General features: G+C 44.3%; 1 protein-coding gene across 5 annotated transcripts in view; it reads right to left on the bottom strand.

Moving 5' to 3' along the window:
• Positions 1-12,968, bottom strand: part of WDFY2 (WD repeat and FYVE domain containing 2) — a 172,520-nt gene that overhangs the window by 26,799 nt on the left and 132,753 nt on the right. For all 5 annotated transcript variants that reach the window (XR_014255909.1, XR_014255910.1, XM_082434490.1 and 2 more), the window contains one exon: positions 1,174-1,300. Coding sequence is in view for 3 of the 5 variants with exons in the window: in XM_082434490.1 (XP_082290616.1) it covers positions 1,174-1,300 (127 nt within the window). In the remaining 2 variants the exon portion in view is untranslated. The remainder of the gene's footprint in view (positions 1-1,173; positions 1,301-12,968) is intronic.

Below are 12,968 nucleotides of genomic sequence, written 5' to 3'. Positions count from 1 at the left end.
AGCTCATATCTAATAATTCCAAACTGTAAATTTAACTACTTAGGAGAAGTTTTTGAAACTCGTGTTCCCAGGCAGATCTACAGGCAGAGCTAATGCCGCTTAAAACCAGTCAGTTCATGGGAGTTGATATATTAGAGTCATAGTTAAGATCAGGTTGAAAACTTTAAAAGTTAAAGACAATTCAGATTAGCTTCAGAGTTCTAAAGCAGATTGAAAATTCTTTTTGGCAACATGGATCAGGCTTTGCCTCCGGGGACCTCGGGCAGCACACGTGGGACAAATCAGAGTGTGGTCCAAGGGTCACTGGCAGAGCTACTTGGGAGGCTTGTTACGACACAGATGCCCGCAGCTCCAGACCAGTGGAGAGAATCTCAGAGGACAGGGCCCAGGAATCTACTTAACAGATTTCTCAGTGATTCTTTGCGGACAACAAAGTTTGAGAACTGCTCCAAGGAAGCACAAAGCTTTCTCTGCTCGTCCCCTCAGTCTCTTGAAATCCTCTCCTTCAGGAAGAAGAGCCTGATACTAATCAAGGCGAGTACTCAGTAAATATCTGGGGAAGTACAACATGTACTGGGTGAGGATATTATCTCTCCCCTTTTCCTTAAGCTGCCAGGAATCTTGAAACCACATTTGAACTCAATTATAGAAATTCTGTAGGCCTTCATAGCTTATATTCTGAAGCTCTTTTTTCTCTTACTCTCAAATTTTTACTCTTATAGTCTTCCCTGGTTCTCTTTTTTACCTTTTATTTCTTTGCTGCCATTATTTTATTTTGTGGTTTTTATAAGCACTCTCAAATCCTCTGTGGATTAAAATGGGGTATAAATAAATACACATACTTAGGTACAGATATAAATCAAAGTGGCCATTATTTGCGTTCCTGTCATGTTATCCCCAGGCTAAGCTCCTGCCACAAAGACTGGCCCTCATGCCTTTGTTCCAGCTTTCAGCCAGGAATATTTTCCCAGAGTTCTTCATAAAAGCACCAGCAGGGAATTCCCTGGTGGTCCAGTGGTTAGGACTCGGTGCTTTCACTGCCGAAGTCACGGGTTCGAGCCCTGGTGGGGGAACTAAGATCCCACACACCCCACAGTGCAGCCAAAAATAAAAAATAAATAAATTAAAAAAATAAATGATAAATTAAAAAAATGAAAGTACCAGCAGCCTTACTTATGTCCTTGGAGCTCGATGGCTGTTCCTTTTCTCCCACCGATGTCCCACATGATGACGGAGTGGTCGGAGCTCCCCGAGAACAACATCCGCTGGACGGGGTCCCAACAGAGGGCAGTCACCCCACCTGAGAGAACAGACACAGCTGGCCATTAGTCACAAAGTGACAACATTATTCACCAATAACTTGTGAGAGCAGAGGAGTTCGGCTCTAGCGCAATTCCTGGCACAAAACAAACTTTTGTGGAATGAACAAATAAGTCCCCAAAGAGAAAAAAATGGGCTCCAAGAATAAAAGTCCCACCCTTTATGCATTTTTCCCCAAAATTTAATGTACCATAAAATCAATTACTGTAAAGACCAAAGGGAAATGAAAAAGGCAATTAATTGACCTTCAAAAAATAGACATAGCTCTAAGAACAGAAAATACTGCACCGTTTGGAAATATTGACCATAGTATTTAAGCCCTGTCTACCTCTCACCCCGACAGCAGGTGAGCAGTAAACGGGGCTTTAAAAAAGCTCAGTTAGATTTATTTTATTCCTGAATACAGGTGTTGATAGACAACAATATCAGAATTTAAAATTTATTTTCTCTCTCTGGGAATTTAAATTTATAGATTCTGGGAAAATTACTTACATCCTCAAGTGTCAGTTTCCTCAACTGTAAACTGGGGATGACGGTAATACGATGATACCACTGAGGATAATATCAGCCTAGCCACTACCCACTTCACAGGGTTACAGTGAGCGTGACTGGACCAATTACCCGGGACCACTCTGTAAACTGTGGTGTGCAGTACAGATGGTTATTAGCACCACTCCAGTGGTGCGGCTATAAAATATTATGACAGATTTTCTTCCCTGGCAGTCCCATCATAAATCAAACTTCTTGTGTACTGAGAACAATAGTAACTTTTTATGTATAAGATGAAGACAAAGCTTATGAATACTTAAGAATATGAGAAATACTCATTTTTTACTCATTTTTATTGAAAAATATTATATTCTGAAAAGAACATACAAGTTGCTTCTTATTTGTTGGAATCCGACATTTTTCTTCTTTAGATCATCAATTTGTTCTAATGAAGTACTGCACTTTAAAAGCTTTTAGGAAAGTTTCTCTCATATAATGTCTCAGAAGATATTTTTTCAAGATCAAAAGGAAAAAAAAACCCCGCTATCCTGGATTATGCTTAATAGCTTCTCCCTATACCTGCACAACATTCTGCGTGTATATATTCCTGTCCCTGTAAGAATACACACCACTTCCCCCAGTGCACCTGTGCTGACCACCCCCTGCAGCTCCCATCTCCTCTTCCCTCCCCCGCTCCCACCCCAAAACAAGCACAGGGCCAGTAGCAAACAGGCTCTGGTGGTACCTGTTGAATGAACGAAAGAGCAGATGAATGAAGACACAAAGATCGCTTTTTCATCCACAAATCTTGTTATTTGGAACTCCTCTGTTATGCTTACTTAGCCTTTCAAAGCTAAATATTTTCTCTTTCTGTATAACTCATCTTCTCTCCCTGTTATTAAACTTCATGTACCCATCCCCCGCCCCTGAACCTTCCTTCAGTATCTGAGAATGTAATGCTTCAGGATGTGCATTCCATCGTGCAAAATGTTTATTCCCACACAGTACTAGAATGACTCACTTTGTTAAATATCTGTGGCAGAGTCAGCTAATTGTTTACTGAAATTCATGTTCCCTCTTCTTGTATATACAGCGCTCCCTGGAAAGTTGCTTCCTACAGGGGCCACATTAACTGGCCCCTCTCGCAACTAGGGGGCATGTGACCAGTTCTCAGCAAGGGAACCCAGAAAGTACGCGGAAGTCATATGCATCCCTCCCAGGCCAAGGCAGTTAAGATGTTCCTTTTCCACTTTCTCTTTATACTTCCTCCTGGAGGACTCCAAGACGCCAGGACACAGAGAAATTCTAGAAGGAGCCTGGGACCCTGAATCGCCACATGGAAAAGAACAGGAACATTTGCACTGGATTGTTACATGCATGAGAAAAAAGCCTTTGCATTAAGCCACTGAAATGTTGAAAGCTATTTGTTAGAGCAGTACCATTACCTACTACAATGCCATAGAATTACTAGAATATTATAATAAGGCTGGTCCAAGAGGAAGGCGAGAGTCACCCAAAGCTTCAAAAATGTCAGACAAGTGAAAAGAAGTTATTAGTTCAGACAGTTAATACTGATGCCTAATACTTAAACAGAATTAGAGAGAACCCTGGTTGGAAAACTGTTACATTAGCCTCCAAAGCAATCCACTATAAACTGAATTGGTTTTTCCCTCAAAATGTATCTAGAATCTAAGCACTTCTCACCATCTCCACTGCTACCATCCTTGTATGAGCGACAATTAAAATTCTTGCCTAGAAAATTAAAAAGTATGACACACATTTTGTTGTAAAGGCTCTGGGGGAAAAAAGCACTCTCATACATTGTCGATGAGGATGCAAACCAGTAACATGGGGAAGGCCACATCCAACAAAACTACGTATGCACTTAGCTCTCAACCCAGCCATCTCACTTCCAGGAATTTATCTTGAAGATACTGTCCCTGCTCCCATCAAATACACCAAAATACACACTCTATTCATCTCAGCATGGTTTGAAATAGCAAAACATTGGGAACAACTTAAATGCTCATATAAGAGAGTGGGCGAATAAACTATGGAACATTCACAGAGTACTATGCAGCTATGAAAAAGAATGGAGAAGACCTGCTGGATGGCTATGACATGATTTCCAGGATATACCGTAAAGGGAAGAAGGCAAAGCGCAAAAGAATATCTACATTATGCTACCTCTCATCTAAGAAAAAAGGGTAGATGAGAAATTACTGAGATTTGTTAACTACAGCAGGTGTGTGGGAGAGGCTGGGGAATGGGAATGGAAAAGCGATGAAGGAGAGACACTTTTGTGTTTTTTTGGTTTGGTTTCAAGTTTTGGAATCATGTTAATATTTCACATACTTGAAAACAAGTAAAAAATACAAACTAGGAGTGTGTGTGTGTGTGTGTGTGCGTGCGTGCGTGTGTGTGTTGCTGAGGGGGAGGGGGAAGGAGAACCCAAAATGGAATATGAACAGAAACAAGTGAACCTAGCCATATTACAAATAAGTGGTACAACCTCACTGAAGGGGGTTAGGGGAAGAATTGACAAAATTAGCTATGAAAAATGGTAATAAGGCCAAATATAAAAAGATTTGTATACAAATATAGTACTCTAGTTAGTTTGTCAGATATATGATAAGAAACAGAATATTTACATAGTTTCAACGTTTCAAAGTATTTCCTCACAACATACTGATGTATTACAAAGGGTGATTACAATGGAGAAACCTGGCAGACACCATCTTAACCAAGCGATCAAAGTTAGCAGCACCAGTAAGAGGACAAATCAGTATAATGTGCCTTCTGATATGATGCACTGAGAAGGCATATCGTCCCTTTTGTTTTATTCTTATAAAAATTTAAACATAAGGAAGCATCAGACAAACTCAAATGGAGACTTTCTACAGGGGAAGGACAGTCAGGCTAGTACTCAAAAATGTCAAGGTTGGGACTTCCCAGGTGGTCCAGTGGTTGAGACTTCCCCTTCCAATGCAGGGGGCAAGGGTTCGATCCCTGGTCAGGGAGCTAAGATCCCACATGCCCTGGGGCCAAAAAACCAAAACATAAAACAGAAGCAATATTGTGACATATTCAATAAAGACTTTAAAAATGGTCCACATCAAAAAAAAAATCTTTAAAAAAAGAATGTCCAGGTCATGAAAGCACAGAAAGACTGAAGAACTGTTCCAGGTTAAGGGAACTAAGGAGACGTCATCACCAAACGCGGGGTGTAGTCGTGGGTTGGATTCTGAACCAGAAAATGGATATTAGTGTGATAACCGGAGAAATGTGACTAACATCTGCGGATTAAAGAACAGTGTTGTATCAAAATTTCCTGATTTTTGATATTTGTACTGTAATTTTCAAAGATGTTAACATGTGGGGAATAGGGGTGAAGGATGCATGGGACTCTCAGCACTATTTTGCACCTTCTTTAAATTCTGAAATTATTATACTAGCCTCATACAACGTTTCCTGCTTCCACTCCTGTCCCTGTTGTCTATTCTCCACCGAAGTGATCACTGAAGCACACAAAGCAGATGATGACACCCCTTGCTTAAATCACCCCTGTGGTTTCCCATCCCATTCAGAGTAAAACCCACAGTTCTCTCCAGGCCCTTTGTGATCTGGCTTCTGCCACTATAGGGGCTTCCCTCTCTCTCCTCCTCCACCTTACTAGCTCTGCTCCAGTCAGCTGGCCTTCCCAAAGTTCCTAGAACGGGCCAGGTTCATTCCTACTTCTGGGTCTTTGCATTTTGTTGCCTCTGCCTGTGACTTTCTTCCCCTAGGTTATCACTGGCTTGTTCCCTCACAAATGCCACCTCCTCAGAGACCTCCCTTGACCACTCCTACTACTTTCCTCCTTATGGTATTTCTCTTCAGAGCGTTGCCTACTGTCCCAACAGAATATAAGTTCTAGGAGGGCCAGGGCTTTGGTTTTTTCCCACAGGATCCCCAGGATCTAGAATTCTGCCTGGCTTACAGTAGGCATTCAGTAAGCAAATGATTGAACGAAGGAGGAAGTACATGAATGACTGTCCTTTGCCTGTTCTTAGGACGTGAAACAGGCACATGACATCTCTTTTCCCGGCTGACCAGTGCTGTCTGCGTGCTGGTCTTCATCTATTCCACTACTCATACCTGTTAAGTCAGGGAATGCTCATCTCAAGGAGAAGCTTTGGAGATGGTCTTGCTTGACTGGTTAAGGATTAGGGGGATAGAAAAGAGAAAGATGACAAATATATGATTTCTCCTATTTAACATGTGTTTGTGCCCCCCCCCAAATTCATATTCATATTCAATATTTGGAGGTGATTAGGTCACAGGGGCAGAGACCTCACGAATGGGATTAGTGTCCTTATGAAAGAGACCCCCAAGAGCTCCCTCACCCACTCTGCTATGTGAGGTTATGGCAAGAAGACAGCCATCTAGAAACCAGGAAGTGGGTTCTCACCAGACAATGAATCTGCCAGTGCTTTGATCTTGGACTTCCCAGACTCCAGACCTGTGATAAATAAATATCTGTTGTTTATAAGCCACCCAGTCTATGGTATTCTGTTATGGCAGCCAGAATGGACTAAGACACCATGTGAAATGGGTGGCTCAGGTTCTTTAAAACATCATGTTAGATTTAAATAATGGTGGGCACTGGTAAAAAGAATGGTTAGAAAGACTTATTTAAAGACTTAATTGGATGGGCTGTTCATCCTGTCCAAATAAACATGGAAATAACTTAAATAGGGTTTCTATGTGCCAAGTGATAGATATCATTCAGCTCCTCCTAACTAATACACACCAACATCTACCAGCACTACACCACGAGAAGCAGGCCCTCTGGCCTTTGTTGGTGACTATGGGATAAGGATGGTTTATGATGAAGAAATGGGAAGTTGATATACGGTATCAGAAGTGCAAAGGCTCTGGAACCAGATTCTAGGCTCAAATGACAGCTCTACCCTTATTAGGTATATGACCTTGAGCGAGTTATTTAAGACTTTGAGCCTCAGAAGTCTCATCCATAAAAGAGGGATGATAATAGTTTTGTTAAGATTAAATGAGTGAATATATATAAGCACATAGAACAGTGCCTAGTACATGGGAAACACTCAATACACGTGAGCTATGATTATAGTGCAGGAGACCTCACCTGGACCATCTCTGTGACACTGTTTTTTGTTGAGTCAGCCTAAGGCAGTGACCAGCGTGTTCCCATGCTATCTCAACCATCATAAGATCAACTAAAGTTTTAGAAACAAGATCCACCTCTAGTTTTTGCACATCACATCAGGCTGTAAGGAGCCAGAGCTGGGAAGGGGAGTTGTTGGTAACAAAGAGTCAGGAAGAGAGAACAGATAACCAGGTTAAAGCAAGTCAGGGCATATTCATCAGACTCTCCCAGGGCTCAGACTGTTATACCACAGGCTTTAGGAAGAGTGGGAAAGATGGAAGGAAAAGCTGCAAGACAGGAAACAGGATGGGACTGGGGAGGCAAAAAAAATCACCCTGTGGTCCCATCCCAGTTCTATGTAAATGACCTAACAACGGGGTCTCTATTGGAGGCTGGCTTATAAATTGTAAATCACAGCATTCATTTCAAATCAGTTCAACAAGCAGCTACTGGGCATCCTCTACATGGCAGGCACTGTGCTAAGCTCTGTGGATATATTCAAAACAAATAAGACTCAGACCTACACCAACACAAATATACAATGTTAGTTCTGGGAACGAGAAGGACGCGCACGTTGTGTTTGGTGGAGCCATTCTCTCACAAGACGTGGTTGCTCCCTCTGCCTGGAGCGCCAGACCTACCTTTTATCCCCCAGGTAACTTTTTCTCCCTCTTCAAGGTGCAGCTCAGGTGCCCTCTCCTGCAGGAAGCCTTCCCTCCAACACCCCCAATCTAGGTGAGGCTCCCACCTCTGCCCCTGTCTGTCTCTAAAGGTCACCATCACTCACTGGATCCAACTTTGCTGGATTATAAATCTGTCCCCACTGTAGACTTCAGGCTCCGTATCTTTGTATTCAAGCGCAGTGCACAGAGCTGGGTGCACCAGAGGTGCTCAGTGTTATGTTTACTCACCTGGCCCGTTAATTGAATGGCAAAGAAGCGCGGGAGGGCAATATAGGAGAGCAGTAAGCCGTCACAGCAGAGGCTTTGGCAGACACGGAGGGGTGCAGAGGGACGGCGCGGGAGCCTCTTCCTTCTGAGGCGACTGCTGCCTCTGGCAGCTTCCTGGTGGGCAGCGGAGTCCTTTCCACGCGACGCCCCTGGCGGCAGGGAGAGTCAGCCGCCTCGCGGGGCAGTGCAGACACAAGGCTCCCCGCTCTCCGTCTACACCCAGGCCGTCCTCCTCGCCCTGCATGACCCATAACCAGGATGGAGAATGAGAGCCAGGGCTGCGATGGTTGTGGGGTGCTGGGGTTTATGATATTTTAACTGACAAAACTCATTTATTCCATCTCGTTGTCCTTCACTCCAGCTTTCCGCTCCAGAGCTTTCCCTCATGGTTTCATTATATGCCTCTCCCTGCCTTGGCCCTCCACAATATAACCGACAGAATCACTTTTAACATAAATGAATTCATTCTTAAAAGTCAAGGTTTTATCTATACTATTTTATACTCTCATAAATGGAATTTTTAATGGCTGCATAATATCCCAAAGCACGGATGTACCTTATTTCACTTACTGTTAGGTTTTTTAACTTTTAATTATTATACGTTTTGCTAGGATGAACATTTTTATACATACAACTTTATTCACATTTCTGATTTGGTTAGAAGAGTTTCCCAACCGTGGAACCAGATCAGAGTATAAACAGTTTTAGAAATTTCATACATGTTACCAAATGCTCAGTGAGCTAATTTTTGGAGACTTTTACAACATATCTTGCAAAAGCTGAAGACTAGGTGGAGGGTCACAAAGTCAGGGCTGGAAAGTGCCAGCTCTGTCCCCACCAGTGCGACCTGGCATCTCACCATGCACCTCCCACCACACGTGCAGGGTGAGGGTGTGCAGGCAAATGCGGCCAGAGGAGAGGCAGCCGAGGAAGCCCTCAGACCACGAAGCCTCTTGAATAGAGTATGTAACCTTTCAGTTACTGCATTTTGCTCCAGGTTGAAGTGATGAGCATTTCTGGAAAGGTAAACGTGCTTCATCTCTAGGCTACACCCTCCTCCTGAGACCCACAGCGGGACATCCAGCTGACTCCTTGCCGCCTCCTCAAGGGGGTCTCTTGGTCATGTTCAGTTTAAAGCACCACGACATTCTCTCGCAAACCTGCTGTTATTTTCAGTAAATGGCATCACCGTCCACCCAAATGTTCCAGACAGAAACGTGGAAGCCACTCCTGCTTCAACCAATCATCAAGCGCTGCTGACTCCTCATCTCCTAAACAGACCCTGAACCCCTCCTCTACTCTCCACACCCGCTGCTGTTCTCCCGGTCCAGACAGGAGTCCCCTTTTCCAGGGACTCCGGCAGTAGCTTCCTTCTAAAAGGCCTCCTCACATCCATTCTCGTCCCCACTCAGTCCACCACCCGCTGCTACCACGATTCGTTAAACGGAAAGCACGTTACCACCCTGCCTCAACTCCACCACTGGCTTCCCACTGCCTGAGAACAATGCCCACCCGAAGTTCTTCTCGTTGCCCGGAAGGTCAACCTGTATCCCTCACCCCTGGCTCTCCACACAGGCCACTGGACTCCATGCACACTTATCCACTCCCGGCTTCAAACCTGCTTCATACACCCGGGGTCTGGAATGTTCCCACCACCTGGGTAACTCCTCAGTCTTCTTAAGGTGTTGTTTAAACACCACTTTCTTAGAAGCCCCCCTCTAACTCTCTGGACAAGAAGCCCTCTTGTTAACTGCTCCCAAAGAAGCCCATGCGTGGCCTCGGGGCTTCACAACACTTGTTACACGCACAATATTTCCAATTATTGCTTTAATTCCATGAGCGGGATTTCAACAGGGCAAGGATTAGGCTGATTTCATTCACCGATGAGTGGCAGCACTCATCCCATGGAGAGCCAATGACCTGACGGACTCTTGAGGAAAATCCACATCTATCAGATGTGAAAGCCCCCACTGTAAACAAAAATTAAGCTTTCAGCTTAATGATCTGAACTTGCATGTTTGCACTAAACTGTGCCTGTCCTTGTTTTCATTATTTTTATTATAGCTACACTGTTACTTTCAATACTTCTCCTAACAGTCAATGAACAAGTCTGTATTTATTTTTCCGTTAAGTAGTATGCTTTGGGAGGTTCACATTCAAGCCCTCCTATTTCCAATATGTTCATACTAACCAAAAAAATTCTTAGAAGAAAAAAAAAAGATTTTATTGATACTATTAGTTTCCAGTGGTCAAAATCTGATATTTAAAAAAAAAAAAAAAAAAAATCTGATATTTTTCCCCTTTGTTCAAATCAGCGTATGACATTTTGGCAGAAATATATTCTAATTTCTGCAGAAATTATCAAAGAACTATGATATTTGGCATTTAGCTCCAGAAATAAAACCAGCAGAGGGAGCATAAGAACATAAAATTAGTTTTCTAAATCCCCATGGATTAGTAAATGCCATGTTTTGGCCTCTGGGTATGGCTATTAGATTCCATCACTAACTCACATTTTTATATGACCTTCTGTACTGTAACAGAGAGTGATGGGTGAATGGCTGACTCCGTACACACACTGAAGACTTGTCTGCTGTTGAGTTTGGATCTGGAGTGATTAGATCCCCAAGATCACTCTTTAATGGATCTGGGTTCATCTTAAGGTCTTTGTTTGGGGGGTAAGGGACTGAGGGGGTTAGAACCAACCCTCCATTCACAGCCCCTTTCTCCAGAATTGTGTCTGGCCGAGTTTGGGACCTCCCAGGGCCCAGATGGACTTACTGCATAGGAAGAGCTCAACAATGTTTGAATCATTGTGGAATCTCTCAGATGCCCTTGTTCTAGCTTTAAATGAATGACCTGTGCTGTAGCCAGACTGGAGATGGGTAGATACTACTGTCTAGGAATAATAACAAATTAGATAGGTGACCTGCTACATTTATTTGCCTTCGTGTTAGATAACAACCTTCCTGGGCTACGTCCTGTCTTCCTCAAAGATATTTCATGATGAAATCATGTGAAAATATTCTACACTCTTTCAGAAAGATAAGATACAATATCAGGTAGTATTTTATATTGGAACTAATCCGGAAGACATGAAATCCTTGGGCCACCCCTGGCTCACCTCACAGCAGTAAGAAGCAGCTACTTACCCCTTTCCTGATCCGGAGGCAGCAGTACAGAACTCGGAAAATTCCTATCGGTGCTCTGGGCAACGTCTGACTTCTAAAGAGCCAGAAGTTCGAGCTGAAAGCCACCTCTGCCTCAACCAAATCTGGGAACTCTCCAGCCTGTCACGGCCTCTAAAATTTTACCGCAGGTCTATCCACTCCCTGCTCTCCCATCACCATAGCCACGCTGTGAGGGACAGTTTCCTACTAGCTCTCCCATCACACTCTCTACTCTACTACCAGAGCAATCTTTTAAAATCCGATCAGGTTAACTTCTTTGCTTAAAACTCTTTCACCGTTTTCCCCTGATGTCAGGATAATGCTCTCAGTGATCTGAACTGACTCTCACTTCCTTTCTGGCTGACACCCGCCCCACCCCCCATACTCAGTGTTCCAGCCAAAAAGAGTTACTAGGCGCTCCCAAGAGAGCCACGCTTTTTGCAAATCCCCAGGCCTTGGACTACGCTGGTTTGTTCTGCCTGCCCTGCTCTCCCCACTTCTCTTTCATGAACTCAACACTTACTCCTCCGCCACAATCTTAGGTCAAAGTCATACCTTCCCCCCCCGGGGGGAGACCTTCCGTGACAACTCCCACTCCCACTCCCATCCCAGCATCGCGCCCGCTCCGTGTTCTCGGACATGCTTGGTGCTGGTCCCCTGTGCCCCAGACGCTCCTCCACACACCCCGGCCCCCAGGCACTATAATTACTGTTTAGCTTCTGTCTCGTTCACTGGGCTGTGAGGAATTTGAGGACCATGACGATGCCTTTTCTTTCTGTGACTGGGGTAGTGGCCGAGGTCGACCAGGGAGAGCCCAGGAGGTGAAGAGACGAGGGTCCCAGGCAGAACCCACCAAGACGACCCCAAAGGAGAGGAGAAAAAGCAGTCAGAGACTTCAGTGCGGGAGGAAATGTGTTACAGAAGCCGATCGAGGGCAGTCACAGCAGGAAGGAATGGCTGCAATGTAAAACGCTACCAAGAGCTTAGACAGGACAGAGTTGAAAACATGTCCACTGGATTTAGCTACCAGCAGGCCACTGGCCACTTCGGGGAGGGCAGGGTGAGAGGAGTGACAGAGACAAGCCAAACTGCAGGTGGCGGGAAAGCCAACAGGAGGGAAGAAGGTGAAGCAGCTGGGAAAATGATACTTTTTTACAAAGCATTGCTGACTGCGACAATGTGAAGGTATTATGCTAGGTGAAATAAACCAGGCACAGAACAGCAAATACTGCACAGTTCCCCTCATATGCTGTGCACAGAGACAGAAAGCAGAATGGTGGCTGCCAGGGGCTGGCGGGAGCGGGTTTCATGGGCACAGAGTTTCTGTTTTGCAAGATGAAGAATGTTCTGGAGATGGATGGTGGTGATCAGTGCACAACAATGTGAATGTACTTAATGCCACTGAATTGAACACAAAAATGGTCAAAATCATCAATTTTAGGTTGTGTACGTTTTACTGCAATTGAAAAACAAAAGGAAAAAAGCGGCACCGCTGTTAAGAAAATAAGATGGGATCAGAGGGGTTTTGTTTGTTTTTTAACAGAGGCAAGAAACTCAGCATGTTAGGAACTTGAGAAGAGTTGGTCCAAAGGGAGAACAAAAGATTAACTTTCCACGTGGAGACCCCGAGGAGGATGAGTCTGGGGCCAAGGACAGCACGAGGCGGGAGGGCAAGTGATGCGGGGAAAGCGAAGGAAAAGCTTGCTTGTTGGGGAGGGAAGATGGGGTGGCCAAGAAATAAACATTTTTAAAAAGCTTCTATCTGATAACCTCTGTTTTTCTTTGAAGGAGGCCTGGGGAGAGTGGGGAAGGTCTGCAAAAGCTGCTGAGGGACGGAGAGAAGGAACATACTGTGTACGAAGGACTGAGAGCCGG

The sequence above is a fragment of the Balaenoptera physalus genome (assembly GCF_965194825.1).
Source record: "Balaenoptera physalus genome assembly, chromosome: 18".
Lineage (NCBI taxonomy): Eukaryota > Metazoa > Chordata > Mammalia > Artiodactyla > Balaenopteridae > Balaenoptera > Balaenoptera physalus.
This window is presented reverse-complemented; position numbering and strand designations above follow the sequence as displayed.